We start from the raw sequence: 20,920 nt of genomic DNA, 5'->3' as shown, positions 1-20,920 counted from the left end.
AGCCGTCAATCTATGGGAATTATTCCTAGTTCATTTGTTACCCGTAACTGTTCATCGTAGGCACACTTATTTCCCGCTACTTGCTGTCGATTCCCCTCACTTTCTTCTAACTTCTCCAACTATCAACCACCAAATCCCACCTTAGCAATGTCGGTCAAAACCCGGGCCTGTCTGATCTCAGACACACATACCCTTGCTCCAAATCCATCACAAAGCATCAATAATGCCTATCGCCACCCACTTCCAAGCGCCAACATCCTCATCCACGCCGGCGACCTCACGAAAGTGGGGTACCGCCAGGAGAATGAGATCATGCTTGAAATGCTGAAGGAGGCAAATGCAGAGCTCAAACTAGTCATTGCCGGAAACCACGACATAACCCTTGATGAAGAATACTTCACCGAGTACGGCTATAAACGACACAAGCGCCCCGAAAAACTGGGCAATGACGAGACCTTCCTGACAGATGATGAGGCCATCCAAACACCGCTGCGCACATCATCCGATCCACCATACAAGACTAAACTAGCAGCCTACGCGCGCTCAATCAAGGATCTCTGGACTGGCGACGCGGCACGCAGCGCGGGTATCATCTACCTCGAAGAGGGCATGCATTCATTTACTTTATCGACTGGAGCCAAGTTCACAGTGTATGCATCGCCTTACCAACCCGAGTTCTACAACTGGGCCTTCGCATACCCCCTCACAGAAGACCGATTCAATCTTCCCTCGTCTGCATCATCCAGTCCACCACCCAAGAATCCCATTCCTGATTTCCCGGCTGTTGATATCCTCCTAACACACGGCCCACCGAAGGGTGTCCTCGATGCTGTCCCGCCTGATTTGAATGTTGGGTGTCCGCATCTCATGAAGGCGGCTTGGCGGGCTAGGCCGCGGTTGCATGTCTTTGGGCATATCCATGAAGGCTGGGGTGCGCAGCGGGGAGTCTGGAGTGAGGATGGTGGTGAGACTGGAGGTGTGAATCTTGAGCATGTGCCTACCGACCCGGAGGATATGTTGGAGTTTCGGGGTGCGTTTTGTGATGTGAGTGATGGGGCGAAACGGCCACTGAGGGTTGGAGAGGAAACACTATTTGTTAATGCCAGTGTTGTCACTGTTAATTATGAGCCGCAGAATGCCCCGTGGGTCGTTGATTTGGAGTTGCCACTTGGCGAGGGGAGGACATAATATGTTGCTTGGGTTTCTTTCGTTTTATATTGCTTATGCTGCATCAATGAAGCCGCGAAAGGATTTATGGATTTTGTCTGTATCTTATTAGTATTACGCAGTATAGATTTAAATACACAGGTTCAGCTGATAGCTTGATTGGATCATGCCAACAAATGGAGAAAAAAGATCTTGATAATGTGAGAAAAGTGAATAACGTGATGTTCGTAGAAATGCTTAGTGGTACTATCTCCAACTCCAACGCAGAATATATCATCAATCGACAACGTAAAACTTTTTTACGAACCTAGAATAGCTTACAAGAAGAGAAATCGACCAGGAAGTCATACTTCAATTGAAGACTCACACTAGTATATATACGCACTGCAGCACAGAAAAAAAGCCACACAACAAAATCATCAGAAAAAGGGTTTGAGACATTATACCCTAATCAGCCAAATCCAATCGAAAAAGAGTAAATAAATGAACGTAACAACGTAGAAAGCTCCCCCAACTCCATTCATTAAAACAAACATCCCAGGGATATAAGTTAACATTCACGGCGCACCACCAAGACCTAAGGGCAGGAGAAAAAAGAGTCAGAGTTCTGCAAACCAATCGACCACACATAAACAGAAAAAGGGACTTACCGGCTGCAAAGGCCAGATACCAGGTACGCGTAGCACCGCCATCAATCCAGCTATAATCAAACTCCGACTGGGTAAAGAACTCCCAAGAGGCTTTGGGATCGATGAGGGCTAGATTGGCGTAAAGGACGCCCTTCCATCCGCCCTCGACCGTATCGGCAGGTTTGGAGGCGTTCGCCGCGAACATGCTGTTCCATTCCTGGCGGACGAACTCCTTGCGGCGGGTGAAGGGGCTATGAGGCATCAATGGGAGCATGTGGATTCTGCATGGGGTTGATTTTGGTTAGTGGGTGATTGATTGGAGTTGGAGAGATAGCGATGGGGATGAACATACCCTTGAACAAGTTCCAGGTCTGCTCCAAAGTAGGTTGTGTGGTCGACCTTGTTTTCGAATAGCTAGAGATGGGGTGTTAGTATCAGCCCAAGTCCCGGGATAGATATGAGGATGATCATGCAATGGATGCTACTCACAATTCCAGAAACCTTGTTCTTGATAAAGTTCGCTGGCTGGTTCACATTGTCATCTTCCATGAGGAAGTAATTGTTGAGTGAGCGACCCAAAATACCCAGCATCATGTTACCACGCGCTTCCATGCTTGCGTCGCCGCTGGTCTGTCCCCACAGCTTGATAGCATACGCGAACATGGTGTCCTCGGAAGTAGATTCTTGATCTTTTCCATCGTACGACTCGAAAAGACCCTTAGCCCACGAGTGACCATTGTACCAATCAAATGAGCGCGAGAAGGGGAAGTAAGGATCGTCGTCGACGGGGTTGCCCGCATCACGAACAAGCATATTAACCCATTCCTTGTTCTCAGCCAGCCAGCTGGGGTCAAGGGCACCAATAACTGCCGCTGCTTGAATGAAGTAGCCGTAGTGGAAGTGATGATCGTTGTAGGCTGTGTTTCCAAAATCTTGGTTGAGGTCGCCGTCGTAGCCGGCTGTTGAGACGACACCCTTCCAGACGGTATCGTAGGCGAGTGGATATTGTTGCTTGTTGTCTACGAAGCGGGCAAAGGCTTTCTTTACTTCTTGGAAGGCGTCTGCGGCTAGGTCGACATTGTTGCCGAGCTGGTTGACGGTGTAGACCAGGGTTGCGAACTTGCTCAGAGCCTTGCCACTGTAATACATACTATTCAAATCGGTCTGCTCGGAGATGTTCTGCTTGAGTTCGTGGGGGGCGGCCTTGAGAATGGCGCGCTGGGCGGTGGCTGAGAGGTTGTGCACACTACCGTGGGTGGCTGTCCAAGGAGCGAAGCTCATATCAATAGGGAGATCCTCCTCTGTCATGGTCCAGCTTTCTCCAATAACAGCTGTGGTGTTACCCTTTGTGGTACTGCGGAGGTGGATATCTGTGACACGGTCTTTGGTTTCCTCGTCGAAAGAGTGGACGTGATGGGGCAGAGCGAACATGAGCAGGGGGGTGTTCTTGACATGCTTTCCAGCCTTGGTCCAGGACAGGCTGTAGCTACCTTCATCATCACTAACGGAGCCAGCAATTTCTCCGGAGACAGGGTACACGCCAGCCGAGTTGTCGTAGACCTTCTCGCCAGATTTACCAGCTGGGTTCTTGGCAAGCTGGATGGTACCAGAGAAACCGTGGGGACCACGCAAGCTGGACTTTGAAACTAGCTTGAACTTGGGGTCTTTTTCATCGGCCGGAGTCACATACATGAGCCAAGTAGTGTCATCTTGAAGATCAACCTTGTACTTGAAGATACCGTGGCTTGTCGAACCAACATCGACAACCTTACGGAAGAAGACACCGCTCTCAATAAGAGGCTGCAGGTCATTGTATATGGCAGTCGTATAGCCCATGCCCTGCACAATGGGGAAAGTTATCTTCTGGGCAGAACCTCCGGAGCGCTTCAGGACAGCATGGGCAGAGAAAGCCTTGGGATCATCGGTTTCCAAGACACTGGACTCATCGAGCTCAGTTGCTGAGAGAATGAGGTGCTGAAGTCCAACAGGATTGATGTAGTATGACACCGGCTCTCCAGGAATCTTATCGTTCTTAGGACCGAAGGCAAGCATGTGAGGTTGTATATGAGAAATACCCATACCCCAGCTCTTCAGGGATCCACCGCCCTTGGACCATGCCAAGGAATAGGGTTGCGCGAAGGACGCATTGGTCTGAGTACCCAGGAACAGCCCAGCGTAGAACTTGTTGGTCTCAATTGGGCCAGTGGTATTGGCCTATCGGATGATGTTAGTATTCAATTTAGATCAATATCGAGATTGCAGTCTGCTTACATGCTTGTTCTGCACGGGGTGATCATGTCTAGACTTGATATTGATAGGAACAGCTCCTGTAGCAACAGGTTCGAAGATATCTTGACCATCCACGACCTGAGAATGAACTGGTTTAACGTGATGAGGGATAGTAGGAACTGTATGTGTTGGAATGGGTCCTGTGAAAGTAAGTCAACTACACCAAAGTAATATCGTTTTTCCTTTAAGCATACCTGTTGCCGAAGTTGCAGCTTGTTTGCTTTTCGATACCCGTGAAGTAGTTACAACAGTTGGAACAGTCACTGCCGAGACTTGAGACTCCTCTTGTGAAGCCGTTGAGACAGGAGCAGTTTCTGTCGCAGCAATTGGTTCCGAATCAGTAGTTGGCTCTGAGACACCTAGCAAGTCCTCCAACCCCTGAACAAATCTTTCGAGGTGAAATTGGGGGAATGGAGGCTTCTGGGGACGGCCGTCGGTCTCCAAAGCCACACGATATTCCTGATATAATGTCAACACCAATACCTCATCAACTCAATGCATAATGAACAACAAAAAAGAAACGTACAGGTTGAGACTCCGGAATAAAAAGTCTATCCTCCTCGTTCGCAGGTGGATATTGAGTACTATAAGCCGTATCACGCCTTGTGGCAGTTCCTTGCAGTATACTTTCCACTGCAGTGTCCACACGTGGTAAACAATTGACTGATTCCGCGGCTAGAAGCCAAGTTAGCAAGGCTGTCGCCTTCCATTTGGATCCTGAGTCCATCATGATTGTAGTTCGTATGCAAATGAAAGAGTGAAAGTGGTCTTAATCGTATATCGAGAGTCCTTTTTATTCCTCAATTCATTCCAATTGGACATGAACTACAGGGACAATGTGACTTCCAGTGCGTGTAAAGAGCGACGAAGGACTGACAAAGGGCGAAAGGTTCCTGGGCGAGGACAGCAGACTTACAAGTCAGGAGATGGCACCAACCCCTCGGCACTTAGCTGTCTAAAATTGGCAAATACACGAGCTGATTCATTGTGAATGGTGGAAAGAATTTTACGCTGTCGATCATCATGCGAGTTAGCAGTGTGAACGCCTCGATACAATGGGAAGAATGGTCCGGCTTGGGGCATCGTGCGCTCAGCAATGTAGGGACAGCCAAACATGCGGCTATCGCCAACCCACCAACAGGAATGCGGCGTAAACACGGCAACCATATATTTCACTGACATTCGCCCTGTAGTTGACGCTAGTTGAGTTGGATTGCAGTGAAGAGGTTAAATTATATGTAAGTTGTGAAGTCCATAGGGTTGCCAAGGGATTAACCCGCGTGGAGTAGAACAGTAAACACACCACATTCGGACTATTCACAACCTCAATATCCTGCAGATTAATGTCTGAATCACTTGTAAGGGAGGGCGACAACTCTAAAAGACAGTATCCAGGCTTTTTCCTATTCATCGCACATGCCCTGATCAGCAGGCGGTCCATTCAGTGGCCAACATTCCAAGCCCAGTCGAGGCTGTCACTCACGCGTCTTGACGATTCTAGTCCATAGATAAAAAAGTAAATTCAATTCTGCGGCGTGACAACATTGATTCCATGTGGAAAGGCTGGGGAATTACTAAATGACGCCGTCGCGTGGTCGCAATTTAAGTGACAGACTACTCCATACGAAAATACGGCTGTAACCAAGTGAACAATGTAGATGCTTTTTAACTGAAACTCCTGTAACAAGTCGTGGTAATGAGTCACTTTACTTCAAAGTGTGACACTGGATATACAACTGAACACACATTCCGAACCTCACGTATATACATTTAAATCATAGGATTCTGCATAGGCTTGATAATGCCCTGCTTGACCATGATACGAGGCTTGGTACCGCTCTGGAAAGTCTCCTTGGTAGACCACTCAGGGCCCAGAGGCATGCGCAGAGACCGTTCGTACTGTTGCTTGGTCTCGAACTCATGCGGCAATTGGCTGGCCATGTACTTCACGTTCTATACAACATGTTAGTGAGCTGGTACTATTGACGGTAGAGAAAGGATAAGGCTTACCTTCTTGACACGCTTCTGGTTGATGATCACCCGATCCAGCTTGGCATCCTTGCGCTGTTGGGGCTTCACACCCTGCACAGTGGTCAGGTCGCGCTTCTGTCTCTTCTGCTGCTTCTTGCTGACACCGTCACCGGCCCAGCTACCCCAGCCTGCGAGTGTGTTGTCTACAACATGATCACCTTCGTCTTCGATGGTGTCCATTTTGTCTTGCTCGAAATCTTGGACGACTTCGTCGCCGGCGAAGGCTCTCTTCACAAGGTCGTGGTTCTTGAGTAGCACAGGCACGTTCTCTTCATCATCGCTCTCATCCTCGAGTTGATGTTTCTTGGCGGGAGCTGCCTTGGCGTTCTTCTGCTTCTTCTGTTGCTTCGCAGGGGCGGCTTGAGGGGCAACGTCGAGTGAAATATCGATAGTCTCCTGGGCATCTGGGCCAGTCCGACGGCGGTTGGTCCGTTCAGTCTGAACCAGCCATGGGTTTTCCTCGTCAGCAGGGGACTCCTCCCGTTGGGAAGAGTTGCGCGAAGGCTGTGAGACGTTCTTGTTGGTTGATGTAGATTTCTGCTTAGCCGGAGCATCGACAACAATGTTAACATCATCGTCTGATCCCGCTCTTGCTGCCTGTGCGTCTTCATCATCGGAGTCGAGGGCTTCTTCAAACTCGTTCTTGAGCAAAGGTTTGACGGGCTTCTGCTCAGTTTTCGATGTCTTTCCGAACTTTCGTCGACCAACCTCAGACTCTGCCTCAGACTCAGACTCCTCTCCGTGAAGCTCACGTTCGAGCTTGCGGATCTCGGCATCATTCTGTTCCTTGCGGGCGGCGTCGGCTTTTTGCATGAATTTCATCGCAAAGAGATCAGCATGAGGTCCCTTCGGAGCATCCTCATCGACATCATCACCGTTGAGAGCCTTGAGCTTCTTTTGGATCTTTTGCCTCTCGACATCAGATGCATCCTCAGCCCAGGGGTCATCTTCCTCTGACTCAGAGCTAGATTCCAAGTAATCGTCCTCTCCAGTAGAGACACGCTTGCCCTCGATTCTCTTCCGCAACTCCTCCTCTCTTTGGGCCAAGTCAGCTGCGCTGTTGCGGGCCTCTTCGTCCCAGGCGGTACGACCACTCTGCTTCAGGCCCTTGGACCATTTGCTTTCGCGATGCTTGGAGCCCATGCGAGCTTCGGCTCTCATGCGTTCACTCTTCTCCTGGTCCATCTCGTCTGGGTCGACACCTGCTTCAATAAGAGCCTGGCGCTCTTGCTGCTCTTGCTTCTCACGCTCCTTACGGTGAACGCGGCGGTAAGACTTGCTCTTGATCTTCTTGATGCGCTTAGAACGCACTTCCTCTCGGAACATCAAGTCACGTCTCTTGCGGAGCTCAGTGCGTCGGGCTTGGATCTCCTCGATTGGAATATTGCGTGCTTGCAGTTCTTCCATCTTCTGGATCTGGTCCTCGGCCGACTGGCCCTCAGCCTCAGCCAGACCACTTTCCACAAGAATGTTCTGAATGGCACTTTCCAAGTCATTTTGTGGCTTGACAATATCCATCTTCTTGTGATTTTGCTCGGCGTCAGGATCAGCCAGAGGGAACGAGAGGTGCTCAGCTCTACGGTTGGCTTTGACGGTGTCGAGCCATCGGTTGAGGGTTTCCTTGCTCTTCTCATAGGCCGCAGCACGATCCAGACGATCCTGTTGGCGCTTGGCCAGAGGAGCATCTAGCTTGCCCGGAATGCCAGTCTTGGAATTTTGAAGGACAGAGTCGATGTGTTTGAGGGAGCTTTTGAGTCGAGAATCCGTGATTGAAGGGAGTAGATCGGCGACGGTCAATTTGTTGGAGGATGTAAGACCGTATTCCGAGGGCTTGCCTTGCTCTTGTGACTTTTGAGTACGTTTCGTAGGCTTGCCGGTCTCCATAGCCTGGACGAAATCCTGTAGTTTTGATAGACCGTGCTTGTCTGCACCCTCGTCGGAGACAGAAAGGTCATCGTCGCTTTCTTCGCTTTCGCTGTCCCCCTCTGATCCTGAATCTTCATCACTGTCGTCTCTGGCAGCCCGCTTGGCCTTTCTTGATGCTTCCTTAACATCTTCTTCCTCGGCGGCAGCGTTCATATCCCAGGCAGTTGCGAGGTCGACAGCATCCTCTCCTAGATCATCGTCTTCATCTTCGTCGTAGTCACCCTCAGACTCCTCCTCCGACTCTTCGTCATCTTCGTCCAAGTTGATTTCACTAGGTTTCTTCGCCTTGGGTTCCGCTTTCTTTGGCTTGGACGTGGACTTGGAGGCACGGAAAGTGAAGCCCTCAAATCGTTCTTCATCGCTCTCGCCCAGAGCTTCGTCACTGTCAAGTTCACTGTCGTCGTCGCTGTTCACTTGGCCGAGTGTCCATTCGTGTCCTTCACTATCACTGCCACCATCGAGGCTTCCAGTGTCTTCGGTTCTGCGGCGCTTGTGATGTTGGGCCTCGTCGTCTTCATCATCGTCCCCGTTGTTTCGCTTGCGAATGAAGGAACCATCGTCATAGGCGCCTAGTCGGCTGCGTCGAACACCTAATTTAGTCGGAATTTGCTTCTCTGCAATAGACAGCGCATTGAGCGCCCGGCCGTTCTTCCGCTTCTGCGCTGGTTTTTGAGCTGAGGGGTCCTTAGGACCACGCAGCTGAGCTGAACTGCGAGGCATGGCGGAAATGAAATAAAATAGAATAGAAGCCTCAGATCAGTACTGTTCAAAGTACTGAATCATGCGACGGCTGCTTTCAAGAGGAGTGTAGATGCGTTGAACTTTTTTTTCCTGGCAGAAAAAAGTTCTCGGCGCGGAGATTAGCGCGACCCGATCATTCGCCGACTTTTGTCTCCCGCAACACCTTCACCTACATCAACTGCCCACCCCTCGAACCGGCACCATGTTTAAGCCAACGGAGCCAATGCTAATGCGCTTGCGCTTGACCACGAAGCAAGTCAATGGTGGCTACTACAAGGGAAACCGGACCGGCTCCATGGGTGCCTTCGACAAGAAGGGCCAATACAGGCCCCAGGTAGAAAAGCATCGCAATTATATCCTTCCGACTAAGCTTGAACTGCCTGGACTTCCCGAGGATTCCATTTCCAAGGAACCCTTCCTGGTAAGTGATCAATGCTTTTCTGCATGTCTTCGAATCCCTGCTGACATGACTGAAGCTCACTCCCTTTGTCACACAACACATGCGATCAACCCGTTCAAGTTACGTGCAAGACCTCGAACGAAATGGCAAGACGGTCACTGTGACTCGAGGATTTGAGGGCATCGATTATCTGAACCTATGGGCCGATACCGAAGAGGGCCTCCGGATGAAGGCCACGCTTAGCAGAAAGTCCAAGAAGACGACAAAGGGAATTTCGGGTCAATGATCGCGCTCTCGTGGGTCCCCGGCTGAATGTGAGCATGCTTCCAACCTAGCTCCTGGTAATGCCTGGTAACGCCTGTATCAGCTCAGCATACCATCCACAATCCTCCTCTGCAGCATTAATGCTCACCCTAGGCCTTTGTCCACCGGCCGATTGAATATATATCCCATGTATTATAGTTTTACAACCTCATTTGGAATTGGACGGTGCACTCCTGTTTTTAGAGGTACCGATGGCCATATACGATCATCTGCCCAGCTCCGGGTGATTGGCCCTGGATTAAAAAGAAGATCCTATGCTGTAGCATGAGTTTCATCAAGTCTATTACTGTATTATCCACTATATAAGCCATGGAATAACCACAGCCAGCGTAAGAGCGTGGCAGTACGGTCGATACCTGAATGAGAACATAGACATGGTCCGTGCACATAAGAACGATAAGCCTCCATATCGGCGTATGTCATAGTTCTTCACCTTTTCAAACCCGTGATGCGGGCTGTTTCGTTTGCATCTAAAGCAAGTTTTCTGTTTCAGCCCAGGGCAGCTCCAGCTGTATCATGTTTCAATCATTCACCGGCAGCTCTCGTCGCCCACGGCAGGTGAACCTCAGCGGCCGTGCCACTAATCCCTTTGCTGCATTCCCCGGAAACTCCCCTACTCGATCTGCCCCTCATGCCGCAAAACCCGAGACTGCAGTTGCCATTGCCCAGCGAGAACGACTTTCAAGGCAGCATGACAGAGACCGACAGTCGGCATCGCGCGTTATCCAGCGATTCTGGCGGGGACACCAGAGCAGAACAACAACATACAACCAGTGGAGGTCAGAATGGGATACATTTGAATGGAAGAGAGCAGAGAATGCCTTGAGCTCTGTTGAGAGTAAGGATCGAGCTCCAACGACAAATGTTGAGCGTCTGCAGTATCTCTTGCGTTGCTCTGCACCCCCATACGCCAATGCAGAACAATGTCTGGACCAACTTCGACTTTTCGTTCAGTTTGCTGGGTCACCGAGGAGCTCGGAAGACATATTACGTCTGCTATACTTCTGTAATGTCTTTGAGAAAACCTTTCATGTCCTGCCTACGATCGCGACAGAGGGTGAATGGACCCAGCTCTTGAGACGGTTGGCAGTGGCGGTCTTGAAGTCTCTCCACTCGGCAACAAATAATCCGACTCATGGAGAAGCAGTTCTACCTCTATTGCGGATGGTAGTCTTTTTGGTGGACCTGATTCCAAAGAAGATGGCAATGATTGCCAACACCTACTACCATGTCATGGCAAATCTTACAAAGAGCCTTGTGTCTCTGGGTGACAACCTGGCACCAGAGCAAGTTGTGAATGCCGCCATTGCCCTTTTACGGCCAATCACGTCGGAAACGATGGCAGCTTATGAAGCATTTGCGATCTCATATCTGACCGTTCCGGACTTAGCCGCCTACCTTGGCGGACTGGATGGATTGGCGCACCAGATCAACTACAAGGTACTTGCTTCAGCCGTTGGTGCATACATGCACCCGGCGAAAGCCAACCTCGGTGTTCTACAAGATGTCAAGGCTCGGAGTTGGCTTCTTGCATACCTGATTTACTTCCACCGATATGCTCTTGGTGGACAAGCTAATATTGGCGTTCCTGATCTTGGGTTCTTGAGTGTAGTATCCGAGTTGTTGAGCTCAAGCACTCCCTATCTCATAAGATGCTTGGAGATGGATGAATCTAACGAATCCGATTCATCACGCAGTCCTTCTTTGCACCCATTTGTCAAGGACCAAGTCACCAGCCTTGTCAATCAAAGTAGCATCACAGGACTACTTTCACCGACTAGACCGTCCCATTTGACCGAGACAGATGCTTCAGGAAGCAAATCTGAATCGTCAAAGGAAGCCAAGATTCTCGCCATGTATGCCTTGAACCTGTTGAGAGTGTTCCCCCGACGCGGAGATGATATCCGAATGTGGTTGTATTTGGGTTCGGCACCTCCGGGTGATCAGCTGCCCAGCCAACCAGGCGCGAAGATCCCAGCCATCAAGTACTTTTGGCAGGGGGCAAGATCCAGTCGTGTCTTTGAAATGATTACAAACGAACCGACAAAAGTGCTTTCGCTATTAGACAATCCGAAACCGGGTTCAGACATCGGAATTTCACAAGAGGATCGTGACCAGGAGTGGACAATCATCCTCCTCTTTTTTGAGCTCTACACTTTCCTCTTGAAAGTCATGGATGATGAAGAGTTCTTCTCGAGTGCCTCTCCGTTCTTAGTTTCCTCTAACACCAATTCTTCATGGACAAAGGAAAGCGCTTTGCCACTTGAAGATGTTAAAGAGATGACAATCTTCCTTAAGAATCTCGCCTTCACCCTGTATTGGAATTTTGCCGCTTTGAGTGACAAAGGGCCTGTTCCATCCTCTACCGGTGACCTTAGGAGCTATTTTAACACCGCGAGCCAAGTTCCGGAGCAAACAGAGCGGTTCAATGAAGCCCAAGCCAAAGACCAACCCAATGATCTTCCGGGCGTCACAGGCATTACTTTGGACTACTTTCAAGGGCTAATCACAGGACTGCTCAGAATGCTTCATGAGCGAGAGTAAGTTATATACCTGCCTCGCAGCCTGATGTCATGACTAACAATCGACTTAGCTCACGGAGGAAATTCCTTCCCAAAGATCATTGGCTTATGACTGATCGGTTTGACATGGAAGGGTTCATTCCAGCCGTTGTAGGAGAAGAAGAGAAACGCCATCAATTCCAGGATGGCGAAGATGATGAATCTGATCTATTAGATGATGATACTACAGAGTCTGTCGGCATTTCCGGCCCTAACCATGCTCTACGAACCATCCGCTTCGAAAATCTACGACGTCGTCAACGGCAAGCTGCTCGAGGCAAGGCCCTCGCTGCCATTGCGCCCAGATTGGAAATTCTCCGAAATATGCCCTTCTTCATCCCGTTTGCTACCAGAGTCCAAATTTTCCGCCAGTTCATCCTCAGGGATCAACAGCGTCGACGCAATGGATTTTCTGATCCTGAGACATGGCGTCTCTCCGTAGCCCAGCAATCCATGATGAACGGTCGATTTAATGCTACAGATATTCTAGCCCGGCATCACGCCGACATCAGTCGTGAGAGTGTATTTGAAGATGCATTCTCTCAATTCTACGGGCTAGGCGATGGTCTCAAAGAACCGATCCAAATTAGTTTTATTGATCAATTTGGATCCAAGGAGGCTGGTATCGATGGAGGTGGTGTGACCAAAGAGTTCCTAACGAGTGTCACAAGCGAGGCTTTTAAGACTGATGGTGACGAGAGCATGTTTGCGGAAAATGACCAGCATCTGCTGTACCCAAATCCATCGTCGGTCGATCAATTCAAAGAAGTCCTCCGTGATGCCGGTCTTGCGAAGACCAGCGTTGAGTGGCAGGATGAAGTTCGTGGTCTCCTGCGACGCTACGAGTTCCTAGGACGGATTATTGGAAAGTGTCTCTACGAAGGAATCCTGGTGGATGTCAACTTTGCCCCCTTCTTCTTGTTGAAGTGGGCACTTACAGGCGGTACTGGGTCAGCCGTGAAAGAATCTTCTTACCGAGCCAACCTGAATGATTTGAAGGACCTGGACGAGGGTTTGTATCAGGGGCTGGTGAGTGAATCTACAGATGGTTGTTGACTATGCATTATTTACTAACAACATCATTATAGCTGCAACTCAAAAATTACCCTGGGGATGTTGAAGACTTTGCTCTCGACTTCACAGTCAACAACACCATTCCAATGCCGAACGGCACAAACCGCACCACTACAACCGAACTGAAACCCCAAGGCTCACAAATTGTCGTAACCAACAAGAACAGACTTGTCTACATTTCATACATGGCTCGTTATCGCCTGCAGGTGCAACCTGCGATGCAGACCAATGCTTTCTTGCAAGGTCTTGGCCAGATGATTCAACCGGCCTGGTTGTCCATGTTCAACCAGTCCGAGTTGCAAACGCTAGTGAGCGGAGACAACGCCGACATTGACGTGGATGATCTCCGCCGAAACACCACGTACGGCGGCGTATATCAGATTGGCGATGACAACCTAGAGCACCCGACTATTCAACTATTCTGGCAGGTGCTACGCGAAATGACCAATGCGGAGCGACAACAAGTCATCCGGTTTGTCACATCTACCCCCCGAGCACCACTGCTGGGCTTCGGTCACCTCAATCCTCTCTTCAATATCCGAGACTCAAGTGAAGATGAAATGAGATTACCGAGTACCAGCACTTGCGTTAATCTGCTCAAGTTGCCGCGGTACTCGGATGCTCAGACGCTGAGGACGAAGTTGCTGTATGCTGTGACCTCAGGAGCAGGATTTGATTTAAGTTGAAACAATGATTGACTTGATATTTGAGACTTTCATTGGATTGTGAACGGGTTATTTCCTAGACAGGTTGTTTGTAGTGTGGTATGCATAGCATGGGCGTCGAGGAATGAAGATTCTATTGGTAGACGAGCATTCCTTGTATGATAAGGGGGATGAATCTCTGTAATTATCCCCCAGCCATTTCAACTGTATACAAGAGACAATCGACAATGAACAATATCAACCTCGGGGAACTATAGCCTGCCCAAAGTAATCGGGTAAGCCCTTAAAGCGGCAGCCACCATTCCCAATACGGCTAGCGGCCCCATCTCGTGCTCCTCTGAGTTTTCCAGAACAAACCTCGCCTTTCACGGCTCAACTTTTTTCTCCATCCTTCAACTCTCTTCTCGTCAGGGAATTCCTTTTCTTTTCGAATCTTTATCGAAAGGCAAAAAATCTAAAAAAACACGAAAAACCCCCAGAAAATTTTTCCAGTTATCTTATCTCATCCCTCCCGATTGTGCGGTGTGTTGTGTGGAAGATTTTCTTTCAACGACCGCCTCCATCGTCCTTTTTCACCTGGTCAGTTACGTCGCCTTTTGCCTCGATCCCACTCGATTCTTTTCCCAGAGTCGTGTTCTTTCGACTTTTGTGTCTACTTTGATGCGACACTCTTGAGTTACACCCCACTAATACCCTGCAGTGTGCTCTGCTCAGTGAAATATCTCCAACCTCTTTGTTTCGTGGATACCTTGCTGTATGGCCCCTCCCCCCCTTTGAATTCCCCTCGTCTTTCTCTTCCTCCTGGTGGTTTGTGAAAGATCCCACATGGACTGTCATATAACCTCAGTTCATTTGCCTCATATCTCCCCCTCCCCCTCTGCGCGATAGGCTCGGCATGCACATGCTAAAACATTTCTTTTTTCAGTAACAACAGTCAAAATGTCTGCTGAAGCTCCTACCACCACCCCCGCCGCTGACAACGTTGTCAACGGCACTCCCGAGGCCACCGGCTCCCCTGTCGCTGCCGCCGCCGTTCCCGAGCCCGCCGGCGAGGGTGCCAATGCCCAGCCCCACTCGGCTTCGCTCTACGTTGGTGAGCTTGACCCCTCCGTCACCGAGGCCATGCTCTACGAGCTGTTCTCCTCCATTGGTCAGGTCGCCTCCATCCGTGTCTGCCGCGACGCTGTTACCCGTCGCTCCCTCGGATACGCCTACGTCAACTACAACAACACCCCCGATGGCGAGCGTGCCCTCGAGGACCTGAACTACACTCTGATCAAGGGCAAGCCCTGCCGTATCATGTGGTCTCAGCGTGACCCCGCCCTCCGTAAGACCGGACAGGGCAACGTCTTCATCAAGAACCTTGACAACGCCATTGACAACAAGGCTCTTCACGACACCTTTGCTGCCTTCGGTAACATTCTCTCCTGCAAGGTCGCTCAGGATGAGTTCGCCAACTCCAAGGGCTATGGTTTCGTTCACTACGAGACTGCCGAGGCCGCCAACAACGCCATCAAGCACGTCAACGGCATGTTGCTGAACGACAAGAAGGTGTTCGTCGGTCACCACATCTCCAAGAAGGACCGTCAGAGCAAGTTCGAGGAGATGAAGGCCAACTTCACCAACATCTACATCAAGAACGTTGACCTTGAGATCACCGATGATGAGTTCCGCGCCATGTTTGAGGCTTTCGGTGAGATCACCTCCGCTACCCTCAGCCATGACAACGAGGGCAAGAGCCGTGGTTTCGGTTTCGTCAACTACGCCAACCACGAGAGCGCTGCCGCCGCCGTTGACTCCATGAACGAGAAGGACGTCAAGTCCCAGAAGCTCTACGTTGGCCGTGCCCAGAAGAAGCACGAGCGTGAGGAGGAGCTCCGCAAGCAGTACGAGGCTGCCCGCATGGAGAAGGCCTCCAAGTACCAGGGCGTCAACCTCTACGTCAAGAACTTGACCGATGACGTCGATGACGAGAAGCTCCGTGACCTCTTCGCTCCTTACGGTACCATCACCTCCGCCAAGGTTATGCGCGACTCTGCTGAGCGCTCTCCCTCTCCCGAGGGTGAGGAAGCCGAGGCCGACAAGGAGACCAAGGAGGAGAAGACCGAGGAGAAGGCTGAGGAAAAGACCGAGGAGAAGACCGAGGAGAAGACTGAGGAGACCTCCGAGGAGGGTGAGGACGCCGAGAAGAAGTCCGAGAAGAAGGCCTTCGGCAAGTCCAAGGGCTTCGGTTTCGTTTGCTTCAGCAGCCCCGATGAGGCTTCCAAGGCCGTCACTGAGATGAACCAGCGCATGGTCAACGCCAAGCCCCTCTACGTTGCTCTCGCCCAGCGCAAGGATGTCCGCCGCAGCCAGCTTGAGGCTAGCATCCAGGCCCGTAACACCATCCGCCAGCAGCAGGCCGCCGCCGCTGCCGGTATGCCCCAGCCTTACATGCAGCCCGCCGTCTTCTACGGCCCCGGTCAGCAGGGTTACATGCCCCAGCCCGGCCAGCGTGGCGGTATGCCCTTCGCTCCCCAGCCCGGTATGGTCATGGCTGGCATCCCTGGTGGACGCCCCGGCCAGTTCCCCGGTCCCTTCCCCCAGCAGGGTGGTCGCGGCATGGGCCCCAACCAGCAGATTCCCCCCAACTTCCAGGGTATGCCCATGGGTATGCAGGGTCCTGGTGGCATTCCTAACGGCATGGGCTACCCCATGGGTGGTCCTCAGTTCGGCCGTGGTGCCGGTGGCCGTGGTCAGGTTCCTGGTATGCCCATGAACATGCGCGGTGGTCCCGGCTTCGGCCGTGGTGGTCCCCAGATGGGTCGTGGCCGTGGCCAGCCCGCCCCCGCCGGTGCTCCCGCTGGCGCCGAGACCGGCTCCGCCAACCCTGCCCTCCTTGCCGCTCCCCCCGCCCAGCAGAAGCAGATGCTCGGTGAGGCTCTCTACCCCAAGATCCAGGCCCAGCAGCCCGAGCTCGCTGGAAAGATTACTGGTATGCTTCTTGAGATGGACAACTCTGAGCTTCTTGGCCTGTAAGTTATACTTTCCCTCTATTTTCTTTGTAAATCATTCACTAACCCCATATTCCAGGCTTGATGATGAGGAGGCTCTCCGCGGCAAGGTCGACGAGGCTCTCAACGTTTACGACGAGTACATGAAGAACAAGGGTACCGAGGGCGAGGCCGGTGACTCCAAGCCCCAGGAGGCTGCTAAGGAGACTCCTGCCGAGGAGAACAAGTCTTAAATGATGTGTTCATCCTCTGTCTTTCGGAAACCTTTGGATGCACGTTTTTTGATGACCTTTCCTTTCTCTTTTCCACTATTTGTTCCTACCTTTTACCCTTTCCATCCCTATATCTCTCCCTCTGATCCTGATATCCCTCGGTTCGAAAAGTTTGTGTCTTAGGCAGCCACCTTATTGGTGTTTTAGTGAATGCGGTATGACATTCGGATTTTTTTTTTCATTCTTTCGATGAATTTCCCGTTTCTCTAGTATGCTCGGCTTTAGCTGGCAGTGTCTTTTGGCAGTTCGGTAAAAGTTTTTTCTGGGCGCTGGATGCGGTTTATCTTGATGCTTTACTTCTTGTCTTTTTCCCTTTTGCAAGGCGCTATGCCTTCTTTTCGAACCCTCTATATTTTCATTTTTGTTTCATTCATACTTTATGCTTTCTGCTTGCCTTTAATGGGTACTACATAGATCTCCTTGCTCCTCGCGGAAGGGCGCGTTCCAGAGTTTGTTCTCGAGTTTGTAAGAACAGCAAAAAGTCAATTAATGGTCGTGGCCTAGGTTTCATTGAAGCAGATTCTTTTTGTAGCCCCATAAAAACTTGCATCCAAATTTTCATGATACCAATATTTGCCGATCTTTGGTTGAGGGTAACGCCACGATCCGGGTTTATACCAAGTGGCCGCTACAGTCAACTCTCAACCGCAGTTGTCAACCACCGATTACTCATCCTCTCTAGGACAACTTCTAGGCCAAGCTTCTAACACCTCAATTTCACGACATGATATATGCACAATGGCGTCAGAATTCATACCCGAGACCCCCGAGATCGGATCATTGACAGCCCATTCAAATGAAGACAGCCAATTTGTCGGCAGCTCCAGTGGTGTCTACTTCATCAAGACAGTCAAGCGAGCATTCAACGACCCAGACGGGCCAGACTCACCAGAAACAAACTTTCCAACAGCAGAAGATACACTAGTTGGTCCCGAGGATTCACCTCGTGAAAAACGACAGCGCACTGCCTCAGTCAGGGTCGCCTCAACAACAGAAGTCGAGTCACCGTCAGAATGGACCTACGACCCATCTATAATAGAAGCCCTGGGCAAATTACCACCCCCAGATATGGCCAAGAGTCTCATGATGATGTATTTCAAAGTCTGGCATCCTCTCTTCCCCTTCCTGCACGGTCCCACCTTTCTGCAGGCAATGGAGAAGATTTATTCGGCGAATCAAAACCCACCCTCACAAACCTCATGCATAGATCACCGCAGTACATGTTGGACAACTATCTTCCAATGTGTTTTCAACTTGGGCAGTCTCCTAGCACCGGATGTGAACCTACCATCCGAGTCAAAGATTCAATCACCAAGCAGTATCAACTCTCTTCTTGGGACGCTCTCCTCTCGACATGACATTGCATCCATCCAAGCGCTTCTGGCTATTCAGGTTTATCTTATCGCCACTATGTCACTTAGACAGGCGTCTACTCTTGGTGGCTGTGTACTGCGATCCATGCTCCATGCCGGTCTTCATCGGTGTCCATTTCGATATAAGCAGCTTTCGACGCATGATCGACAATTGCGTAAGCGCATCTTCTGGTGCGGGTATGCTATTGATCGCTATTTAAGTCAGGCTTTAGGGTTGCCGCTTGGTATTCAGGATTCTGACATTGATGTTTGTTTACCTGCTGCAAGGGAGATGCATTCGCCTGGGGCGCAGATGAACCAGTTGAGCAGTGAAAGAGTCGAGGGTTCAAGATCTGCCAAAAATGACCAACGCCGAGCTTCCTACTCTCAAACTGAGAACAGAGAAGATGAAGAAGACCATGGGAAAGAAGCTATTCTCGCCAGCTATGTAGACTCTGGAACTCTCACAGGAAGAGCACTGGAACTATTCCACAAATCGATCTTGGTTCGATCTGTTCGAAGGAGTTCTGTCTTGTTCCTTGTGACAGATGTGCACAAGTGGTGGAATGGACTTCCACTCGAACTTCAACGGAACTCATCAATATCGGAGCAAGCATCGGAAACTGGAAGGGCTGATAATCCGTTTGATTTCAGCCCTTTTTTCACGGTGCTGTATCAGCACCTCATTTTGATTATTCACCGGCCTTCGCTGTCATTAGACCCGTCAACTGCGGAGTTTTGCTCTGGGTTGCAGACTTGCATTGGGGCTGCTCGGTCGATTCTTTCGGCACTGCGGTTACAAGTAAATAGTCGACAGGCTTTGTTCTGGCCGGGGTTTCTATCGGCTGCATGGATGTCGGGGTTGGTCTTGGCCTTGGCTTGTCAATTGAAGCAATATGTCCTTGCAAAGGGACTTCAGTGGGTGTCGTGATCCTTTCTCCAATAACACTTTTGCTAAATATAGATAGGGAGATCCATGAGTTGTCGGACTTCCTGCGTCTGATGTCTTGTCAATGGGAGACAGCTAAACATTGTCACCTATCACTCTCGGTTCTGGCAGCAAAAATTAAAGAGTCAGAACACCGTGGAGATTCAACAGTCAACTCCCAGGTCTATGCAAGAGGCGTCTCTGGAGGAGAGTCTACGCTATTGAACTCTCTAAATGCACGCGAAGAAAGAAGACGAAAACTAGGCAGTGCATCGTACTCCCAAGAAGACCAGGAATCGCCCACAAATCCCAGAAAGTCAGAGCTGAGGGATCAAAACGTTTACCCAAACACGGGTACTGACTGGGAACACAGTACCACAGACAGAGAGCGTGGTTTCCCAGTCGCTACATCTGCACTTACACAGCCATCAGGTCAGAGTGAACAAGGTATTCTCGCCAATACCCCTTCTTCGACGCAGATGTATTTCCAGGATACGCACCCTACTGACTCCGAGGGAATATCGAACTTCGATCTTAATATGGTCGACTTGATCGAGGGAGCCAACCTCGATTCCCTTTTTGATATGGTCGGGCAACAATTTACCAGTTTCTAAGGGATTTCTACGATTACAAACTTTGAAGCCTTTGTACTGCAATGGCTACGATCTACAGGTTCCGATTCTGAAATGAACACATAAGAACAATTAATTTATTAAAAACCAAAATGTCACATACAGACGTGTATGAGAGCAATAATTCACTACTAGAAAGATAAAGAAAAAAACAGAGCGTCAAGCAGATCCACAGAATAGTAAATTGCGGTTAACACGAACTTTCCCAGAACGAATCTCGAGCCTATACCAATCGGCCTGCAGCTCCGCAGCAGCGAAGATAGATGCTTTATTAGAATGGTAATCACCAGGCACCTTAATTGAGACACATAGTGGGTGGGAGTGGTGCATGGGGTGCACGGTAACAGTAGCAACACCAGTGCGAATACAGGTCGCGACGGTCCTCATGATCGTCTCGTCGTCACAGGTAATATCCTGTGGACTCAGGAAAACATTCACCCAGTTCGTGATTTCTCGTGGGTGGAATTCGGGTTCTTCGACTAGGGTTCCATCTAGGTAGAACATGCTTCCTGCGAATTCTGTTGTTAATGCATTGCCTGGGCCTGGATAATCTGGGGATGCAAAGTCATTTGGTTGAGAATCTTGGAGTGATCTGTAGGGGTTTGTCTTCTTGTATTGAAAACTCATTGTGCTGGTCTATTTGACTGACCTTTGGGGGATGTTGAGGCTGGAATTGGGATGTTGGCGTTTTGATCAATGTAAAGCCTGTATATTGGATACTAGAGGCTTGTTCCTGATTTTTTATGGGTATTATCCGGGTGTGAGTTCAAGATTTATACAGAACAGCTGCGACACGATGCTATTCGCATAGATCGAACATGTTCGTGGAGCTTTTGTTATGGACAAAGGGGTTTCTCCCTGTGACAATGGCATTTCAAGTCCATTATTTTGTCTCTGAAAGTTCAAAGGTCCTTGCATTGTGCTTATTCACGAAAC

General features: G+C 50.1%; 8 protein-coding genes across 8 annotated transcripts; 5 read left to right on the top strand and 3 right to left on the bottom strand.

The window, feature by feature from the left end:
• Positions 1–147: 147 nt before the first annotated feature.
• Positions 148–1,188, top strand: N7511_006754 (uncharacterized protein; the record flags this gene model as incomplete). Its single annotated transcript, XM_057129131.1, has 1 exon — positions 148–1,188. The coding sequence occupies one exon, from the start codon at positions 148–150 to the stop codon at positions 1,186–1,188; it is 1,041 nt and encodes a 346-aa protein (XP_056983687.1).
• A 536-nt stretch (positions 1,189–1,724) lies between these two features.
• Positions 1,725–4,812, bottom strand: N7511_006753 (glucan endo-1,3-beta-D-glucosidase; the record flags this gene model as incomplete). Its single annotated transcript, XM_057129130.1, has 7 exons — positions 1,725–1,744; positions 1,818–2,077; positions 2,149–2,210; positions 2,286–4,010; positions 4,068–4,225; positions 4,280–4,544; positions 4,612–4,812. The coding sequence occupies 7 exons, from the start codon at positions 4,810–4,812 to the stop codon at positions 1,725–1,727; spliced, it is 2,691 nt and encodes an 896-aa protein (XP_056983686.1).
• A 1,043-nt stretch (positions 4,813–5,855) lies between these two features.
• On the bottom strand, positions 5,856–8,762 carry N7511_006752 (UTP14 family protein; the record flags this gene model as incomplete). Its single annotated transcript, XM_057129129.1, has 2 exons — positions 5,856–6,038; positions 6,096–8,762. The coding sequence occupies 2 exons, from the start codon at positions 8,760–8,762 to the stop codon at positions 5,856–5,858; spliced, it is 2,850 nt and encodes a 949-aa protein (XP_056983685.1).
• A 223-nt stretch (positions 8,763–8,985) lies between these two features.
• Positions 8,986–9,469, top strand: N7511_006751 (mitochondrial 54S ribosomal protein mL41; the record flags this gene model as incomplete). Its single annotated transcript, XM_057129128.1, has 2 exons — positions 8,986–9,204; positions 9,260–9,469. 2 exons carry the CDS (start codon positions 8,986–8,988, stop codon positions 9,467–9,469), a joined length of 429 nt encoding a protein of 142 aa, XP_056983684.1.
• Positions 9,470–10,023: 554 nt separating this feature from the next.
• N7511_006750 (HECT-type E3 ubiquitin-protein ligase) lies at positions 10,024–13,828 on the top strand (the record flags this gene model as incomplete). The annotated part of the gene is made up of 3 exons (XM_057129127.1): positions 10,024–12,047; positions 12,101–13,097; positions 13,157–13,828. The coding sequence occupies 3 exons, from the start codon at positions 10,024–10,026 to the stop codon at positions 13,826–13,828; spliced, it is 3,693 nt and encodes a 1,230-aa protein (XP_056983683.1).
• Positions 13,829–14,746: 918 nt separating this feature from the next.
• pab1 (polyadenylate-binding protein) lies at positions 14,747–17,251 on the top strand (the record flags this gene model as incomplete). Its single annotated transcript, XM_057129126.1, has 2 exons — positions 14,747–16,821; positions 16,880–17,251. The coding sequence occupies 2 exons, from the start codon at positions 14,747–14,749 to the stop codon at positions 17,031–17,033; spliced, it is 2,229 nt and encodes a 742-aa protein (XP_056983682.1). The 3' UTR covers positions 17,034–17,251.
• A 559-nt stretch (positions 17,252–17,810) lies between these two features.
• N7511_006748 (transcription factor domain-containing protein) lies at positions 17,811–19,966 on the top strand (the record flags this gene model as incomplete). The annotated part of the gene is made up of 2 exons (XM_057129125.1): positions 17,811–19,342; positions 19,393–19,966. The coding sequence occupies 2 exons, from the start codon at positions 17,811–17,813 to the stop codon at positions 19,964–19,966; spliced, it is 2,106 nt and encodes a 701-aa protein (XP_056983681.1).
• A 177-nt stretch (positions 19,967–20,143) lies between these two features.
• Positions 20,144–20,611, bottom strand: N7511_006747 (uncharacterized protein; the record flags this gene model as incomplete). Its single annotated transcript, XM_057129124.1, has 1 exon — positions 20,144–20,611. The coding sequence occupies one exon, from the start codon at positions 20,609–20,611 to the stop codon at positions 20,144–20,146; it is 468 nt and encodes a 155-aa protein (XP_056983680.1).
• Between the last annotated feature and the right edge of the window lie 309 nt (positions 20,612–20,920).

The sequence above is a fragment of the Penicillium nucicola genome, assembly GCF_028828085.1.
Source record: "Penicillium nucicola strain IBT 29836 chromosome Unknown utg000006l, whole genome shotgun sequence".
Lineage (NCBI taxonomy): Eukaryota > Fungi > Ascomycota > Eurotiomycetes > Eurotiales > Aspergillaceae > Penicillium > Penicillium nucicola.
This window is presented reverse-complemented; position numbering and strand designations above follow the sequence as displayed.